General features: G+C 44.4%; 1 protein-coding gene across 1 annotated transcript in view; it reads left to right on the top strand.

Annotated features, from left to right (window-relative positions):
• Positions 1 to 996: 996 nt before the first annotated feature.
• CD4 (CD4 molecule) overlaps positions 997 to 19,709 on the top strand; it is a 32,385-nt gene continuing 13,672 nt past the window's right edge. Inside the window, exons 1-3 of the mRNA XM_016194275.2 lie at positions 997 to 1,196; positions 7,507 to 7,606; positions 7,745 to 7,912. Of these exons, the coding sequence (XP_016049761.1) occupies positions 7,558 to 7,606; positions 7,745 to 7,912 (217 nt within the window). The 5' untranslated portion in view covers positions 997 to 1,196; positions 7,507 to 7,557. The remainder of the gene's footprint in view (positions 1,197 to 7,506; positions 7,607 to 7,744; positions 7,913 to 19,709) is intronic.

Raw genomic sequence — 19,709 nt, 5'->3', positions numbered from 1 at the left:
TCCTGACACCTTACTGTATTGCGGAGAGTGATATGATAATATGTGCACATTTTTACTTTATTATTTTTTGGGATAGAGGTAGAGAGAAGTTGAGAGGGGAGGGGCAGACAGGGAAGGAGGGAGACACCTGCAGCATTGTTTCTCATTAAGCTTCTCCACTTCAGGTAGGGGCCAGGGGCTTGAACCTAGGTCCTTGCAGACTGCAATGTGTGCATTCAACCCGGTGTGCCACCACCTGGCCCCACATTTTCACATTACTATTTTCTTAAAAAATACTTACTTATTATTTGATAGAAACAGAGAAATTGAGAAAGGAGAAGGAGCTAGAGAGGGAAAGAGATAGACACCTTCAGCCCTGCTTCACTACTTGTAAACCTTACCTCTTGCAGGTGGGGACCAGGGTCTTGAACCTGGGTCCTTGTGCACTATAATGTACGCACTTAACCAAGTGCACCACTGCCTGCCCCTCCCCCATTTTCACTTTTTTAAAATTTGTCTCCAGGGTTATTGCCGGGGCTTGGTGTCTACCCTAGGAATCCACTGCTTCTGGAGGCCATTTTTCTCCCAATTTGTTGTTGTCATTGCTGTAGTTATTGTTGTTGGATAGGACAGAGAGAAAGACTCAGGGAAGAGTCTGAGCCATCTGGTCACTCAGTGTCTCAGCCATACGTGTCTCCAATGCCTTGGGGGGGAGGGGGAGCGTTGCAGCCCTGGAAGCACCTGCTAAACTAATGCTCTGAAGGACCTTGGAACAAATTGCTATTTGAGGTTTATCAGAGCGGCTGGCCTCCACCCGCCATCTGCCTCCTGCCTCCTACTGCTTTCTCTGAAACCCAGGCCAGGCTGCACTCAGTCTTGTGGAGACAATTTCCTCTGTCCTCATGACTTGTAGATGTGCAATGACAACCTTGTTCTGCTTTTTCTTTTTTTCCCCTTGACTTTGTTATTTTCACTTTGACATCTAGCCAAAGAGGCAGGGGGTGGGGACCCCAGCCCCAGATGGTGACGTTGGGGTTGGCAGTGGGTTGGCCCAGGCCTGGTGTGTGGAGGAACCTCACTGTCTTTTGGCTTCCTGTCACTCATTCTGTGTCCCTGCAGAAGTGACAAGTGTTCACCCAGGTGGCTCGCACAGACAGACCTCCCAGCCCTTGTGTAGGCACACTTGGGTGAAAGCCGAGTGGAGGAAAGGCCCAGAGGTAAGGGGGACAGGCTGCTTCTTTCCTTTCTGTGGGTCTGGGCAGTGGAGGAGAGAGAACTTGGCACCAAAGATGCTGGGATGTGTCAAATGCCCTAGATCTCTGTTCTGGTCCCCTTCCTTCTCCAGAATTTCTTAAACAGTAGTCCTCTGCTGGGACTGGTCACTTCAAGAGACCAAGGATTTTTCCAAGCTCCTCTTTCTCCGATGCCCAGAGCAGGGGGCGTCCAGTAGGGGAAGGTGGGTTGTCGACTGATTTTCCAAATATCAGAGAAGGAATGGATGCCACCCCAGACTGCAAAAGGCGGTAGTAGATGGAGAGAGGAAGACATGAGGATAGAGAGAGGGGAAATGGGGGTTGGGGGAAGCGGAGGGAAGGAGGAGTGGAAAAGAGATAGAATAAAGATTAAGAAAAGCAAAGGCTTATTAAAAAGAGAGAAAATATGGTTGAAAAAAAAAAAAAAGGAAAAGTCTAGAGGAAACTGTCCCTAAATTGTTTTTCCCAATGTCACAAGTTGCCAAAATGTCACAGCAGAAGTCCTCAGTGCTCTCTGTCATGGGCCATATGCTTGCTATAGCCTCCACTGACTTTCTTTTCTGATATATATATATACTGATTTTGTGCATCTTTCAAATTTTCAAGCAATATATTTAAAAGGCACTTGTGATTTCCTCAGCTTTAATGTGTCTACCAAGATGGAGAGTCTGAAATTTTCCATCTGGGTTGACCCTGAGGTCTTTCATATGAAATGTTGGAACAGTGGTAGATGCATATTTTTCTGTAAATATGTTACAAGGAAAAGTGTCTCCCAGAGGATTTGTTTGAGATGACTCAGTCTGCTTTGGAAAAGGAGATCAAGAGGATTAGAAAAGAATTTGCAGAGGCCACCCTAAACTCTGAGGCTTGGTGGGGTGAATCAGGGTATACCCAGCCCTTTTTCCATCCCTTGAGAACTTGAAGTCCTGTCCCCAGGTGTCTGCTGCTTTATGATCCAGAACAGAGACATCTCCTGGGAGAAGGGCCTCTTCTGTACAGTAAAATTCATCCAAACAAACAAACAAAAAAAACAAAACCCTGTTCTCACTAGCTTGAGGATTTCATTCTGTGTGGGATAGTTCTTCTTGACTATCCTGACCTTGTGGCATAAAAATTTTAGATTGCCAGTGGGGGAGATCACCACTTTCTGTGTCTTGACAGAATTCTCATGTATTGCGTTTGATTTTTGTAGTCTGAGACAAAATGGCCGCCCTTCAACCATGGCTGAAGGAGTTCCCAGAGGACAGGGCTAGAGAAAACTCAAGAGAAGACTGCCCTCTTTCTCAGTTTGGGGGTGACTAGAAAGACAAGGCCTATCTTGCATTGAGACCCCCCCTGTAGCAGCTGGTTCTAGGTCGGCACTGATTCCCACGTTTGGCCCTAATCCTAACCTTAATGGTGAGGCAAGGCCAAGAGCCTGGCGCATTTTAGACTCATCATAAATGTCTGTTGAGTGAATCAACTTTGATGAGGGTGGGTCCTGAGAGAGGGCAGATGGGTTGTTTGTAAGGTTCTAAGATTAAGTGAGCTCTTCATAATTTTGAGGGGGAGAGGACAAGTGGGGGGCATAGTTCCCTACTGTGTGGGTGTCTGAGGCAAAGGAGAGGATGGTGGAGGTTGAAGCCACGGAACCACAAGGTTCCCTCGAGGGGTCACAGTCTCTAGGAAGTTTCTGTGAAGCGGGCGAGCTCTAGGCAGGGTGTGTGTGGTAGAGGGCACATCCCGCGTCTGGGCTTGATACGGCTGACTGGGGGCTCCAGGGGAAAAGATAAAAGTGCTTGTGGGACCACAGACTGTCACTGTGGTGGGGCCATGCCCTCTTCCTCTCCTCAGCCCCGCTCCCCATCCCATACTGGGGGGCCAAGTTGAGGGCAGCTGTAGCCTCAGCCCCTCAGCCCCTCAGAGAGCATGCAATATATGTTGCCATTTTGGTCTTTTTGCCTTCCTGGTGTCTCGCCTTTCAGATCTTCTTCTTTTCTCCTCCCCATCCCCCTAAAGCTACTTTTTTTTTGTGCCACCCTGTGCTTTGAACTTTTTTTAAAACATTTTTTAAAAAAATATTTATTTATTTATTCCCTTTTGTTGCCCATGTTGTTTTATTGTTGTAGTTATTATTGTGGTTATTGATGTCGTCATTCTTGGCTAGAACAGAAAGAAATGGAGAGAGGAGGGGAAGACAGAGATAGACACCTGCAGACCTGCTTCACCGCTTGTGAAGCAACTCCTCTGCAGGTGGGGAGCTGGGGGGCTCAAACCAGGATCCTTATGCTGGTCCTTGCGCTTTGAGCCAACTGCACTTAACCTGCTGTGCTACTGCCCGACTCCCGAATTTTTTTTTTTTTTTTAAATCAGTGCATGCACTGGTTGTCTCTGATTTATAATGGTATGGGAGATTGAACCTGGACATCGAAGCATGCCCACTGTGCTGTCTACCCCGCCCTGAACCCTGGGCTTTGTGTGTGAGTGTGGATTTTTTGTGTGTGTGTATGTGTGTGTGGGGGGGAGGGGGGTTGGTGCTTTAATGAGCTGCTCTGGCTCTGTCACTGTCTTTGTCTCCCCTGGAGCCTTAGGATTTCTTAACACCTGTCCTTTCCCCTTCTGTCTAACCTAGAGCTGTCCCCCAGCACCTGCCCTGTGCTCTGTGGGATCCCTTGGGTCAAAGCCTAACTTTCCACCAGACTCTAGGATGCTGTCTCCAGACAAGAAGGGGCTAGAGCTTAGTGGCGGCTAGAGAAGGGAGAGATGAAAAGAGAGAGGACAACAGGGATTGTCCCAGCCAGGGAGGACCAGGTTTGCCTCCTGGGTGAGAGGCTTAGAGGAGGAAAGACAGACTCAGGGAGCTGAAGACAGGTATCGGTGAGGGGAAACAAACAGAAATGCACAGATGTGGGCAGAAGAGGGGGTGGGGTAGGGAGATAGGCACACACACACCAGGCTTGGGGACTAGTAAGCTGGCCCTGCCTCTCAGGGGTTGTGGTGTACAGGATGCTACTGTAAGAGGGCAGAGCTGAGGGAGGGGAGGCTGAGGATGTGGGGATCAAAGGCCATCTCTCTGGGGTGCAGCGGAAGCATGCAGCAGCTGGGAACCAGCCTCCTCCTCTAAGCTGAGCCATGGTGGGTGCGGGGCACAGAGCTGGGGGCAGGCAGGGTATGGCCCTCTGCACAGATCCCAGGATCAAGGAGCAAGGAAGAGTGACCACCCTTTGGGGGCAAGTCATGTCCTAGGGAGGTGGTTTGGAGGTGGACCACATGCACTGAAAGCCTGAGGCCCTGGGTTTGAACCTTAGTACCAAATAGGACCAGAGCAGACTTCTCTTGCTTGTGTCTCTGATTTGCTTCGTCTCATAATAAATAGTAAATCTTTGGGGCCTGGGAGGTGACGTATCCAGTAGAGTGTATGCTTTCCTTTCCTTTTACTTTTTATTTATTTATTAATTTTTTTCCCCTTTTTTTGCCCTTTTTGTTTTATTGTTGTTGTGGTTATTGTTATTGATGTTATTGTTGTTGGATAGGACAGAGAGAAATGGAGAGAGGAGGGGAAGACAGAGAGGGGAGAGAAAGATAGACACCTGCAGACCTGCTTCACTGATTGTGAAGCAATTCCCCTGCAAGTGAGGAGCTGGGGGCTCAAACCGGGATCCTTATGCCTGACCTTGCGCTTTGCACCACTTGCGCTTAACCCGATGCGCCATCGTCCGACTCCCTATATTGTTTTTTTACTCAGAGCACTGCTCAGCTCTGGCTGAGAGTGCTCTTGGAGATCAAACCAGGGACTTTAGAACCTCAGGCATGAGAGTCTCTTTGCATAACTATTATGTTGTCTCCTCCCTGAAGGAGGCCTTTGAGGGCCCATCCAATGGAAAGCAGGGAATCAGTCTCTGCCATTTCTCCTCACCTCAGAACTCCTTTCCAGACATTCTTTTTACATCTTTCTGCTGAGCTCTGACCTGTGACTGTTCTCCCTTCTCCCTGCAGCCGCTTCCAGCTCCACCCTTCACTCAGCCCTGAGAAGCTCTATTGTTCACTCTAGCAGTGTACTTTTCTACATAAAATGCTTCACCAACTCCTCTGTGCCTGGGTTCAAGTGCCAGCATCCCCGTTGAGATTCAAGGACATTCGTGTGTGTGTGTGTGTGTGTGTGTGTGTGTGTATGTGTATGGGGGGGGGGTGGGCTGGGGGAGTTGAACTCTAGTGGTGTTATACCACTGTAATCTTATAATCCTGGTTTTTTTCTTTTATTGTTATTAATTAAGTTTTACTTATTTATTATTTTTCACCATAGTACTCCTCAGCTCTGGCTTATGGTGGTACTGGGGATTGAATCTGGGACCAAAGCTGTAGGCATGGGACTCAATGCCTGCACCACAACTCACTGCTCCTGGAGGCTATTTTTTCCCCTTTTGTTGCCCTTGTTGTTTAACGTTATTGTGGTTATTATCATTGTTGTTACTGATGTCGTCATTGTTCGATAGGACAGAGAGAAATGGAGAGAGGAGGGGAAGACAGAGAGGGGGAGAGAAAGATAGACACCTGCAGACCTGCTTCACCACTTGTGAAGCGATTCCCCTGCAGTTGGGGAGCCGGGGGCTCGAACCGGGATCCTTATGCTGGTTCTTGTGCTTTGCGCCATGCTTAACCCATTGTGCTACCGCCCGCCCCCGGCATGAGAATTTCTTTGCACAGCCATTACACTATCTCTTCCATGCCCCTCCCTTTTTTCTCCCTTTCTTTTCTTAAAAAAAAAATTTTATTTATTTATTTTTATCACTGGGGTTATCACTGGGTCTCAGTACCTGTATCACTTTACTATTCCTAGTGGTCATTTTCTTTTCTTTTTTTTTAATATTTTATTTACTTTTTGATAGAGGATGAAAGAGATAAACTGCAGCATTGCTCCACCACTAATGAAGTTCTGCCTTGCATGTGAGGACTGGAGGCTTGAACTAGGGTTCTTGCACATGGTAATGTGTGTGCTCTACTTGGTGAGCCACCACCTAGCCTCTAGACTTATAATTGTGTAAGTCACTACTAAAAACATATTGAGGTGGCAGTATGCCTGATTGAGCACACACATTACAGTGCACAAGGATTTGGGTTCAAGGCCTCAGTCCTTACCCACAGGGGGGAATCCTCAGAAGTGATGAAGCAGTGCTGCAGGCTGTCTCTTTGTCCCTTTAACCTCTTAATGTCTCTGTCTCTATCAAATAAAATTAAAAACATATTTGAAGTAAATGAATTAAGAGCCTTGCTGATTAGGCTAGTCCCCTGGTCTCAGGCCCCATCATTGAGCCACCTTTTCTGTGAATCTTTTCTGACCCCACCTGGCAGAGAACAGGGCACCATGGCTTGACTGCAGGGGCCCTGAGGGGAGAGACTGCTTAACCACCACCACTGCCACCCCTTCCTCGACATGCACATGTTCCAGGACCAGAAACTGCTTACTGATTAACATCTGGGGAAATGGCTCAGCGTGTCCAGTACAGAACCGGTACATGTGAGGTGCTGGGTTTGACCCCAGGCACCTTGTAGAATAGGTTCTCTCTCCCATGAAATACAAAGGGCTGGGGAGTTGGGCTGTAGCGCAGCGGGTTAAGCGCAGGTGGCGCAAAGCACAAGGACCGGCATAAGGATCCCGGTTCGAGCCCCGGCTCCCCACCTGCAGGGGAGTCGCTTCACAGGCGGTGAAGCAGGTCTGCAGGTGTCTATCTTTCTCTCCTCCTCTCTGTCTTCCCCTCCTCTCTCCATTTCTCTCTGTCCTATCCAACAACGACAACAACAATAATAACTACAACAATAAAAAAAAAACAGCAAGGGCAACAAAAGGGAATAAATAAAATAAAATAAATATATATTAAAAAAAGAAGAAATACAAAGGGCTGGTAAAATCGCTCACTTGCATAGTGCACTGCTTTGCCATGTGTGCGACCCGGGTTCTATCCTGGCCCACACCGCACTAGAGAAAACATCCAGTGTTCTTTCTCTCTAAAAGAAAAAAAAAGGGGGTGGTGGTGGTGGCTTGTGAGACAACATAATGATTACGCAAAAAGACAAAAGGATTCTCATTCCTGAGGCTCTGAGGTTCCAGGTTCAATCTCTAACACCACCGAAAATCAGAGCTGAGCAATGCTCTGGACTCTCTCTCTCTTTCTCTCTCTCTCTCTCTGTGTATCTAAAATAAAGTATTTAAAAAGAAAGGAAGGAAGGAAGGAAGAAAGGAAGGAAGGAAGAAAAAGACGAAAGAAATGCCTGGTGACTAATGCTGGATCTTTCTCAGGCACCCTTTCTGCAGGAAGGCAAGGCCCCTGACTGCATCTGTGAAGCCACAATGAACTGGGTGACCTCTTTCAGCCACCTGCTTCTGGTGCTCCCACTGGGTGAGTGCTCAGATGTGGGGTCCAGGTGCAGAGAGGCCTGTGAGGAGGGGCTGGTTAGGAAATGCCAAGGTTGAGGGTTGGGGTGGAGGGTGGAGGCAGGGGTAGACCAGAGGGTTAACCTCCTTCTTTGCTTCCTAGCCCTGCTCCCATCACCCCCACCCACTCTGGGAATAGAGTTGGTGCTGGCCAAGGTAGGAGAGATGGTGGAGCTGCCCTGTAAAGCTTCCCAGAAGATCATGCCCTTTGCCTGGCACCGGCCTCCCCACAGCAACATTCTGAAGAGGCACGGGAACTTATGGACCACAGGTAGGGGTCCAACTCCCTGTCATCTATCTCCACATCACTCAATTTCTCTCTGTCTCTATCCAACATAAACAAACAAACAAACAAATAAATAAAGAAGATATTCCTTTAAAATTATTTACAAGGGGCTGGGGGTGATACACCCAATTGAATGCATACATTACCAAGCATAAGGACCCAAGTTCAAGCCCCCAGCCCCCACCTGTAGGGGAGAAGCTTCACAAGCATTGAAGCAGTGCTACAGGTGCTATTCTTGCTCTCTCCCTATCTCCCCTTCTCTCAATTTCTCTCTATCCTCTCAAATAAATTAAAAAAAAAACAAATATATATATATATATGTATATATATAATTATTGGGAATGGGTGGTGGCACACTTGATAGAATGCATATGTTAGGAGTCGGGTGGTAGCACAGTGGGTTAAGTGCAGGTGGTGCAAAGCACAGGGACCTGAGTAAGGATCCGGGTTTGAGCCCCCGGCTCCCCACCTGCAGGGGAGTTGCTTCACAGGCTGTGAAGCAGGTCTGTAGGTGTCTATCTTTCTCTCCCTCTCTCTATCTTCCCCTCCTCTCTCTCTTTCTCTCTGTCCTATCTAACAATGACAACATCAATAACAACAACAATAATAACTACAACAATAAAAAACAACAAGGGCAACAAAAGGGAAAATAAATAAATATTTAAAAATTTTTAAAAAAGAATGCACATGTTATAGTGTGCAAGGACCAGGGTTCAAGCCCCCTGTCCCCACCTGCAGAGGAGGAAGCTTCATAAGCAGTAAAGCAGTGTTGGAGGTGTCTCTATCTCTCCCTCTCTCTATTTCTCTTCCCTCTCCATGTTTCTGTCTTTACTCAAAATAAACCAATAATTTTTTTTTTAGTTTTTTTTTTTTTATTTAAGAAAGGAGACATTAACAAAATCATAGGATGGGGGGTACAACTCCACACAATTCCCGCCACCCAACCTCTATATCCCGCCCCCTCCTCACTAGCTTTCTCTTTCTCTACCCCTCTGGGAGCATGGACCCAGGGTCGTTGTGGGTTGCAGAAGGTGGAAGGTCTGGCTTCTGTAATTGCTTCCCCGGTAAATCAATAATTAAAAAAAAATATTATTTACTTATGAGAAAGAGAACCAGAGCATCACTCTGTCACAGTGATGTCAGGAACTGAACTCAGGACCTCATGCTTTAGAGTCCAATTTTTTTTTTTTGAGAGTTCAATACTTATTGTGCATGGAAACATGTGAGGTCTACCAGGTAAGTCACCACCTAGCCCCTGCTATTTATTTTAATCTTCTCTTAATTATGAATAATTCAAATACTTACAAAAATAAGTAATTATCTAATAAATCTCTGTGTATCCCACCCAGCTTCAACCACTGAATTGGCAGTGAGTGGTCAATTTTGTTTTATCTACATCCCCAAGTACCAACACCATTATTTTATAGCTAAGACCAGGCATTGTGCCATTTTATTTGTCAGCATTGTAGTGTGTATTTCCAATCTTAAAAAAAGCATATATATATATATATTCAACTTTAAGAATTAAAATAAAATGATGTATTGTTCCAAAGTAAAGACTCTGGAGTGAGGGGTAGGGTTCAGGTCCTGGAACATGATAGCAGAGGAAGACCTAGTGGGGGTTGAATTATTATGTGGAAAAGTGGGAAATGTTACACATGTACAAACTAGTGTATTTTTCTGCTGACTGTAAACCATTAATCCCCGAATAAAAAATATTCTTTAAATGATTAAAATAAACTATGGGATATGGGAGTCGGACGTAGCACAGTGGGTTAAGCGCACGTGGTGCCAAGTAGAGGACCGTCGTAAGGATCCTGGTTCAAGCCCCCGGCTCTCCACTCGCGGGGGAGTCACTTCACAGGTGGTGAAGCAGGTCTGCAGGTGTCTATCTTTCTCTCCCCCTCTGCCTTCCACTCCTCTCTCCATTTCTCTCTGTCCTATCTAACAACGACAACATCAATAACAACAATAATTGCTACAACAACAATAAAAAAGGCAACAAAAGGGAAAATTAATTTTTTTTAGTGACCTTGTATTATTTTTCATATTTATTTTGAAATTCCTTGAAGGTAAAGTTTATTTATAGTTTTTTTTTTAATTTTCAACATTTTAATTTTATTTATTCATTTATTTATTTTTATTTTTTAATTTATTTTTTTATTTAAGAAAGGATTAATTAACAAAACCATAAGGTAGGAGGGGTACAACTCCACACAATTCCCCCCGCCCAATCTCCATATACCACCCCCTCCCCAGTAGCTGGAAAATTAATTATATATATATATATACATATATATATATATGAATTAGATAGTATAATGGTTATGCAAAGACTCTCATCCCTGAGCCTCCAAAGTCCCAGGTTCAATCCCCTATATCACCATAAACCAAAGCTAAGCAGTGCTCTGGTAATAATAATAATAATAATAATAATAATAATAATAATAATGCTAGGCAGTGGCTCACCTGGCTAAGCGCACATGTTACAGAGTGCAGAGAGCCAGGTTCGAGCCACTGTCCCCACCTGCAGAGGGAAAGCTTCGAGAGTGGTGAAGCAGGGCTGCAGGTGTCTCTCTGTCTCTCCTCCTTATCACCCCCTTCCTTTTCAGTTTCTGGCTGTCTGTATCCAATAAGTAAATAAAGGTAATTTAAAATAATAATATCTTTTTTTAAAGAATTAATGTAATTAAAAAATTTTATATTTTATTTATTTTCCCTTTTGTTACCCTTGTTTTTTATTCTTGTTATTGATATCATTGTTGTTAGATAGGACAGAGAGAAATCGAGAGAGGAAGGGAAGACAGAGGGGGGAGGGAAAGACACCTGCAGACCTGCTTCACTGCTTGTAAAGCGACTCCCCTGCAGGCGGGGAGCCGAGGGCTTGAACCGGGGGCTCGAACTGGGATGCTTACCCTGGTCCTTGAGCTTTGTGCATAAAATCTTGAGAGAGAGAATAAAGCACTGTTCTTCCATTTATGATATTTGTTTGTTTTTGCAGTGTTGGGGATCACACTAAGGGCTTCATTAGTGTAAGAATGTAACCCCAGCCCATAATACTATCATGACTTTTTGGCTTATTTGAATCAGGATCCAAGTAAAAACTTGTGCTCTGACTTGGGAGGTACTGCATTGGGTTATGCATTGAACTCTCTAGTAAGGGGTTTTGAGTTCAATAACCAGCATTGCATGTGCCAGAGTGATACTCTGGTTTCTCCCCCCTTCCTTGTCTTCTTTCCCTTCCCCCTCCTTCTTTCTCATAAATGAATAATTCTTTAAACAAAATGCATGCATTACATTTGATTAACATGTATTTTAGACAACTGGTTTTTTGTTTTGTTTTGTTTTTAAAGACATTTATTTATTTTTCCCAGATTATGGTGGTGCTGGGGATTGAACCTAGGACCTTTTGGTGCTTCAGGCATGAAAATACTTTTTTATTTTTTAAGACACTTAAAAAAATTTTTTTTTCCCTCTTTTGTTGCCGTTGTTGTTGTAGCCTTGTTGTGGTTATTGTTGTCGATGTTGTTCATTGTTGGATAGGACAGAGAGAAATGGAGAGAGGAGAAGAAGACAGAGAGGGGGAGAGAAAGATAAACACCTGCAGACCTGCTTTACCACTTATGAAGCGACTCCCCCGCAGGTGGGGAGCCTGAGGCTCGAACCAGGATCCTTCTGCCGGTCCTTGCACTTTGCACCACATGTGCTTAACCCACTGCACTACTGCGTGACCCTGTAGACATTTTTATTTTATTATCTTTATTTATTGGATAAAGACAGCCAGAAATTGAGAGGGGAGAGGGAGATAGAGAGGGAGACAGAGACACTTGCAGACCTGCCTCACCACTTGTGAAGGGGACTGGGGGCTTGAACCTGGGTCCTTGTGCACTGTAATATGTGCACTCAACCAGGTGTGTCACTACCCAGCCCCATGAAAGTCTGTTTGCATAACCACTATGTTCTATCTCTTGCCCAATTTTATTTATAATGAGAGATAGGAGGAGAGAAAAACCAGAGCATCACCCTGGTACATGAGCTGCCAAGGATTGAACTCAGGACCTCATGCTTGAGAGTTTAACACTTTATCTATGGTGCCCCTTCTCTAACTGGAGATAACTCTGAATTTATACACTTACTCTCTTCATTTTCTTCTTGCAACTGATTGGTTGAAGACACTAGACAACTGCCTTGTTAAGTTTCTCATGTTCTGAGTAGGATCAGGCTGTACTCCCAGAGTGTCATTTATTTACCATGTTCCCGTGTCCTCTGGATTTCCTATAGATTAGTGGCAAGGTCTAGAGATTGGATCAAGTGCCCACTTTGTTTTCCGACAACACCATCTCATGGAGTGGTGTCTTACACTGCTGATTTCATCACTCTAAAGTCATGTCATACCTATCCCTCTCTCTGTGCTATTAAGATTACTAGGGGGGCTGGGTGGTGGTACACTTGGTTGAGAACACATGCTACAATGCACAAGAACACTGGTTTGAGCCCCTCTGTCCCCATCTGCAGGGAGAAAGCTTTATAAGTGGTGAAGCAAGGCTGCAGGTGTCTCTCTGTCTCTGTCCCTCTCTATCTCCTCTTCCCTCTCAATTTCCCTCTCAATCAATTATCAAATAGATAAATAAAGATAAAGAAAAGATTAATAGGTGGATTCACCTGTTGTTTTGTGTTTGAGGTATAAGGCTATATATGTTTTAGGGTATAGGGTGTAGGCTACACATGTTTCAAAGATTCATGTATCTTTGCAAGGTTACACGTTTCACATCTCATCAGATTGTGTATTCCTAAACCATATACTTCCTACAGACAGGTATTAGCTTTTTTTAAAAAAAATATTTTTTATCAGGGCTGGGTGGTGGCTCACATGATAAAGCACACATTTACCGTTTGAGAGTACCCAGATTCAAGGTCCAGGTCCCCACCTTCGGCAATGAAGCTTTATGAGTGGTAGAGCAGTGCTGCCCAGAGTCACTCATTCTCTCTGCTTCTCTCTCACTATTTAAAAAATAAAATAAAGGGAGTCAGGCGGTAGCGCAGCGGGTTAAGTGCACGTGGCGCAAAGCGCAAGGACCGGCTAAGGATCCCGGTTCAAGCCCCCAGCTCCCCACCTACAGGGGCATCGCTTCACAGGCGGTGAAGCAGGTCTGCAGGTGTCTATCTTTCTCTCCCTCTCTCTGTCTTCCCCTCCTCTCTCCATTTCTCTATGTCCTATCCAACAATGATGACAACAATAATAACTACAACAATAAAACAACTAGGGCAACAAAAAGGAATAAATAAATAAATATTAAATAAATATTTAAAAAAAAGAAAGAAAAAAATAATAAAATAAAGGCAGCTGAGAACAATGTATGTGTGACTTATTTAGGTGTGTGTAATATATCCAGTGTGTGTAATTTGTATGTGTAACCCATCCAGTGTGTGTGTAACCCATCCAGTGTGGGTGTGACTTATTGGTGTGGGCGTAACTAACTCATCACCACATGTTCGTCAGCATTTCGCTTCATCTGCATTTAATCTCTTACCCTCTCCACTTATAATTGTCTTAAATACCTCATCTACATATATTTAAACTTTTTAACATTTAAAAAGATATTTATTTATTTATTTATTTGAGAAAGAAAGAAACAGAGCATCCCTTTAGCACCTGTGATGCTAGGGATGGAATACAGGAACCATTGTACCACCTCCTGGGGCACTAAACCTTTACTTTTTTTTACTATTTATCTTATTTTTTTAATTATCTTTATTTATTTATTGGATAGAGACAGCCAGAAATTGAGAGGGAAGTGGGTGAGAGAGGTAGAGAGACAGAGAGACACCTGCAGCACTGCTTTGCCACTTGTGAAGCTTTCCCCCTTGCAGGTGGGGACCGGGGACTTGAACCTGGGTCCTTGAGCATTGTAATATGTGCCCTCAACCAGGTGCACCGCCACCCAACCCCTTGTTTTATCATGTATATTTTTATTCATCTTATTTTTTAATGAGAGAGAGAGAAAAAAAAAAACTGGAATAGTGCTCAGCTCTATCTTATGGTGGTGCTATGGAACCTGGGACTTTGGAGCCTCAGGCATGAAAGTCTGTTTGTGCCTATTATGTTGTCTCCTCCACCCCTAAATTTTTTTTTCTTTTTTCCAGAGCACTGCTCAGCTCTGCTTTTTGGTAGTTTAGGGGACTGAACCTGGGACCTTGGAGTTTCAGGCATGAAAGCCTCTTTGTATAACCACTATGCTATCTACTCCTACTCTAAACATTTTTTTTGCCTCCAGGGTTATTGCTGGGGCTTGGTGCCTGCATTACGAATCCACTGCTCCTGGAGGCTATTTTACCCACTTTGTTGCCCTTTTTTTTGTTGTTATTGTTGTCATTGCTGTTGTTGTTGGATAAAACAGAGAGAAATCGAGAGAGAAGGGAAAGACAGAGAGGGGGACAGAAAGACACCTGCAGACCTGCTTCACCATTTGTGAAGCGACTCCCCTGCAGGTGGGGAGCTGGGGGCTGGAACCGTGATCTTTATGCCAGTCCTTGCGCTTTGCACCATGTGCACTTAACCTGCTGTGCTACCGCCTGGCCTCCTTACCCTAAACTTATTATTTTTTAATGTTTATGTATCTACTTTGAGACAGTGAGATTGAGAGAGTAAACGGAGCATTGCCTCCCACCCCCATACATAGTTTTGGGGACTGAAGTTGGTGGACACACACTTGTAAACCCGGTGCTCTGCCTGCTGGGCCACCTCCCTGGCTGCCTCATACATTCAGAGCCACATGGATGGTATGATAATTTTTGCTTCAACTGTCAAACAGAATTTAGAAAAGTCAGAAGGGAAAGAGAAATCCTGTGAATTTACCTGCAGATTTGTTTATTTTGTTCTTCCCTCTTTCCTGAGAGGCTGAGATCTTTTCTTCATCTTTTCTGTCTAAAGAACTTACAGGAGCACTGATCCCATGATGTGGGCTCCATCCTCATGAGCTTGTCTCACCCTAGTTAGTTATCTCCTGTTAATGGGGGGGGGGAGGTGTTGGGTGAGTTTTATTTTATTTTTTTTTAAGATTTTATTTTATTTATTAATGAGGAAGATAGGAGGAGAGAGAAAGAATCAGACATCACTCTGGCACATGTGCTGCTGGGGATCGAACTCAGAACCTCATGCTTCTGAGTCCAAAGCTTTATCACTGCGCCACCTCCTGGACCAAGAGGGTAAGTTTATTAATGAATAAAGCTGAGTTAAGGAGGGCCTCAGGGAGTCGGGCTGTAGCGCAGCAGGTTAAGCGCAGGTGGCGCAAAGCACAAGGATCGGCATAAAGATCCCGGTTCGAACCCCGGCTCCCCACCTGCAGGGGAGTCGCTTCACAGGCGGTGAAGCAGGTCTGCAGGTGTCTATCTTTCTCTCCTCCTCTCTGTCTTCCCCTCCTCTCTTCATTTCTCTCTGTCCTATCCAACAACGACAACAACAATAATAACTACAACAATAAAACAACAAGGGCAACAAAAGGGAATAAATAAATAAAATAAATATAAAAAAAAAAAAAGGAGGGCCTCAAACCCAGGAACAGCCCTCACTCTGCTCTGAGAGAACTGGTCCACAGATGGGGTCCTGGGATAGAGATTGTATGTCCTGTGTGTGAGAGGCGGTTACAATGGATAGCTAAGGAATTCTACCACATCATGGCAATGAGGCAACACCATCTCAATGTTACAGATGCACTGATGCATCCAAGAGAGGTCATTTCACTTTTCTCCTTCTCCTTCTCCTCCTCGGTTCCTGCACAATGAATCCAGCAGCCATTTTTACTTTTTTTTGTCCCCTTGTTATTTGATAGGATAGGGAGAAATTGAAAGGGGAGGGAGAGAGAGAGAGAGAGAGATACCTGCAGATCCTCTTCATCATTTGTGAAGCTTCCCCTTGCAGGTGGAGAGCAAAGGTTTGAACCCAGATCTTTGTGCATGATAACATGTGCACTCAACCAGGTGAGTTGGCCTTCTAATGTTTTGCTCTTAACCCATTGTGGAACTGGGAATAAGGTATCATGGGCCTGGTCTTGGGCATCATGAATGGCTTGTTTGTAGATAGAAACAGAGGGAGAGAGAGAAAAAAAAGTAAGAGAGAGAGAGAGATCATCACACTGAAGCCTTCTTTAACGCAGTGGAGGCAGGGTTTGAGCCTGGGCTGTGCACATTGCAAAGCAGTGCACTATCCAAGTGAGCTATTTCCTTGGCCCTATAAACCAGTTGTTCTTTGCGTGTCCTTGATGGTTCATAACCATCACATCTCAGGTCCTCGTGCCCCTGTTCCTCTTCAGAGTCAGGAAGTTTGGGGTGTGGCCTCTCACAGAACCAGACTAGCTGAGCTTTGCCTTTAGTCTCAAACACCTGCTCAAGAAAAGTGTTGGTCTCACGTCAACTTCTTTGACTTTTCCTCCCTTCCTCCTCCTCCTCCTCCTCCTCCTTCTTCTTCTTCTCTCTCTCTCCCTCTCTCTCTCTCTCTCTCTCTCTCTCTTTCTCTCTAGCTTTCTCTCCTCTTTCTTCCCCCTCCTTCTTTTCACCAGAGCACTGCTCAGCTCTGGCTTATGGTGGTGTAGGGGATTGAACCTGGGACTTTGGAGCCTCAGATATGAGAGTCTCTTCACTTAACTTTTATGCTATCTACCCTGTCCTCCCCCTCTCCTTCTTTTCCTTCTTTTCAATTTTATTGGATAGAGTCAAAGAAATTGAGTGGGGGAGATAGCTTAATATTTATGCAAAAGACCCTTAGCTTGCACATACCAGAGTAATCTATGGTTCTTTTTTATTAATAAATTAATCTTTAAAAAATCGTTGTGGCACAAGTGCCCAGGTTCAAGTCTCCGGTCCCCACCTATAGGAGGAAAGCTTTGCAAGCAGTGAAACAGAGCAACAAGTCTCTCCTCCTCCTCTTTATCTCCCCCTTCCATCTCAATTTCTCTCTATCTCTATCTAAAATAAATGAATAAAAATATGTTAAAAATTTCTTGTGGTCCAGGAGATGGTACAGTGAATAAAGTGTTGGACTCTTAAACATGAGGCCCTGAAATTGATTTCTGGCATCAAATATGCCAGAAAGATGCTCTGGTTCTCTTTCTTTACTCTTCATTTCTCTCTCACAAAGAAACAAAATATTGGGGTTTGGGTGGTGGCACACCAGGTTAATTTCACATACTACAAAGCACAAGGTTCCTAGTTCAAGCCCCCGGCTCCCCACTGCAGGGGGGTTGGTTCACAAGTGGTGAAACAGGTCTGCAGGTGTCTATCTTTGTCTCTCCCTCTCTACCTTCCTCTTCCCTTTCAATTTCTTTCTGTCCTATCCAACAAAACAGGAAAACTGTCCACCAGGAGCAGTGGATTTGTAGTGCTAGCACCAAGCCCCAGTGATAACCCTGGAGGCAAAAAGAAAAGAAAAGATACAAAATATTATTTTTAAAAACTTGCTTCCAGAGAGGTTCTGTGCATTTAGTCTTTAGTTAATGTCACCGTGTTCCTCTATCATTAGCACCCTTGCCAGTACTATGTAATATTGTTTTAAAAATTGTGTGTGTGCATGCGTGTGCCTAATTTGATAGTTGAAAAATAAATCATTGTTGTTTTAATTTGCATTTCTGTGATTGCCTGTGAGACGGAGACATTATGCTACTTTCTAAAAATTCTGAAGCCTTTTGTGTCAGTCCTTTTGTTCTATTTCTGTGATTTGCTTTTCAGAACGGTTCTCCTGCCCAGCTTCCTAATCTCTGCCATCAAAAGCATCTTTCCTGACTCCTACAGTCTATAGACTAGAGTCCATTGCTACAATTTTTGTCTTACTTTATTTTTATAAAATTTGTATTATGGTTATGCAAACAGACTCTCATGCCTGAGACTCTGAGCTCCCAGGTTCAATTCCCCGTTCTATGATAAGCCAGAGCTGAGCAGAGCTCAGATTAAAAGGAAAACATATATATTATTTCTCTGTCTCTATCCAAAATAAATAAATCTTTTAAAGTGATAAAAAATAACTATTTTTAAAAAGATAAAGACAAAAACAAAAAATATATAAAAAAATGGACCATATTTGGTAGAGCCATGCTGTGGTTTCTCTCTTTTTTAAAAATATTTATTTGTTTATTTATTCCCTTTTGTTGCCCTTGTTGTTTTATTGTTATAGTTATTATTATTGTTGTTATTGATGTCGTCATTGTTGGGTAAGACAGAGAGAAATGGAGAGAGGAGGGGAAGACAGAGAGGGGGAGAGAAAGACACCTGCAGATCTGCTTCACCGCTTGTGAAGCGACCCCCCTGTAGGTGGGGAGCCGGGGGCTCAAACCAAGATCCTTACGCCAGTCCTTGTGCTTTGCACCACGTGCACTTAACCCACTGTGCTACTGCCCGCCTCCCGGTTTCCCTTTTGATGGCTTACAGGGGTGTTAGACACTGAACTTGAGACTTTGGAAGCTCAGGTATGAACATCTTTTTTACGTAACCATTATGCTATCTGCCAAGCCTCATCTTTTTTTTTTTTTCTTATTTGTTTATTTATTTAATAACAAGAGAGAAACCGGGGCATGGGGAGAGAGAGAAAGAGAGAAACCTGCAGCTCTGCTTCAACACTCATGAAGCTTCTTCCTTCATGTGGGTGGGGACGGGGACTTGGATCTGATTTCTTTTACATGATGACATGAGTGACCTACCAGGTGGTACCACTACCCAGTTCATAGAGAGATTGATTGATTTATGAAAGAGAGGGAGAATCTAATGCTTAATCCACTGCACTACCTCCCAGGTGACTTTTTAAAGAAGTGGAGTGAGGGAATGAACCCAGTGTCTTCTTGGGTCCAATATTTTAATTCTTTTTATTGGGAGAGAGAAAGGAGCACGACTTTAGCACTGCTCCACCATACACAGAGTTCTCTTGGTACCATCCACAGTATCACATATCACGCCGGTGCTTGAACCCTGGGCCTCATAAGGTAAGGACTCTAGTGGGCAAGCTGCCTTCTGACTCCCGTTTTTGTTTTTTTCTTGTTTTGATACAGTGCTGAGGATCAAACTCAGGGCCACACTCATACAAGGCCTACCCACTGAGCTACCTCTCTGGCGCCTCTTCCTTCCTCTCTTTCTTCCTTCCTTCCTTCCTTCCTTTCTTTCTTTCTTTTTCCCCATGGGAATGCCATCACCATGAGCCAAGGTCCCATCTCTCCCACCTGGACAACAGTGGAAGCTTCCTGGCAACTCTTTTTGCTACTAGCCTTTCTTATCTGGAATTATCTTCCACAGGCAACCATTTTGCTCATTTCACTTCCTAATTCAGTAGACTCAGTCTAGAAGCCCCTACCCACATTTACCTCCTCTGCATTTGTCCCACAGATTTCCTTCTGGAAATTCCCACATGTTAGGTGGTCTCCTGAAGTGATTCCTGAACTACTTCCTAGGCATCCACCTGGGTGTCCTCACTGTTCCCCTTGCCACTGCCTCTCTTGCATCTCCTCCCCCTCAATCTCCTTCTCTATTTAGCTGAATATTTGTTTATTTATTTAATGAGAGAGAAAAAGGAATGGACTGGTGCATCACATACTAGCACACATGGTGCTGGGGACTGAATTCGGGACCTCACACATGAACCTCTCCCTGGCTGCTGTCTCAACTTCTTTTAAATCATAGTTTAACACAGTAAGTTCACCAGGTAAATGTAGCCCCACATCACCCACACTTCTAGACCTTTCCTACCTTCCAGTCACTTTTCCACAGTCACAGCAGCCTGGATCAGTGGTTGTTATCTGGGTCCTGG

The sequence above is a fragment of the Erinaceus europaeus genome, chromosome 4 (assembly GCF_950295315.1).
Source record: "Erinaceus europaeus chromosome 4, mEriEur2.1, whole genome shotgun sequence".
NCBI lineage: Eukaryota > Metazoa > Chordata > Mammalia > Eulipotyphla > Erinaceidae > Erinaceus > Erinaceus europaeus.
This window is presented reverse-complemented; position numbering and strand designations above follow the sequence as displayed.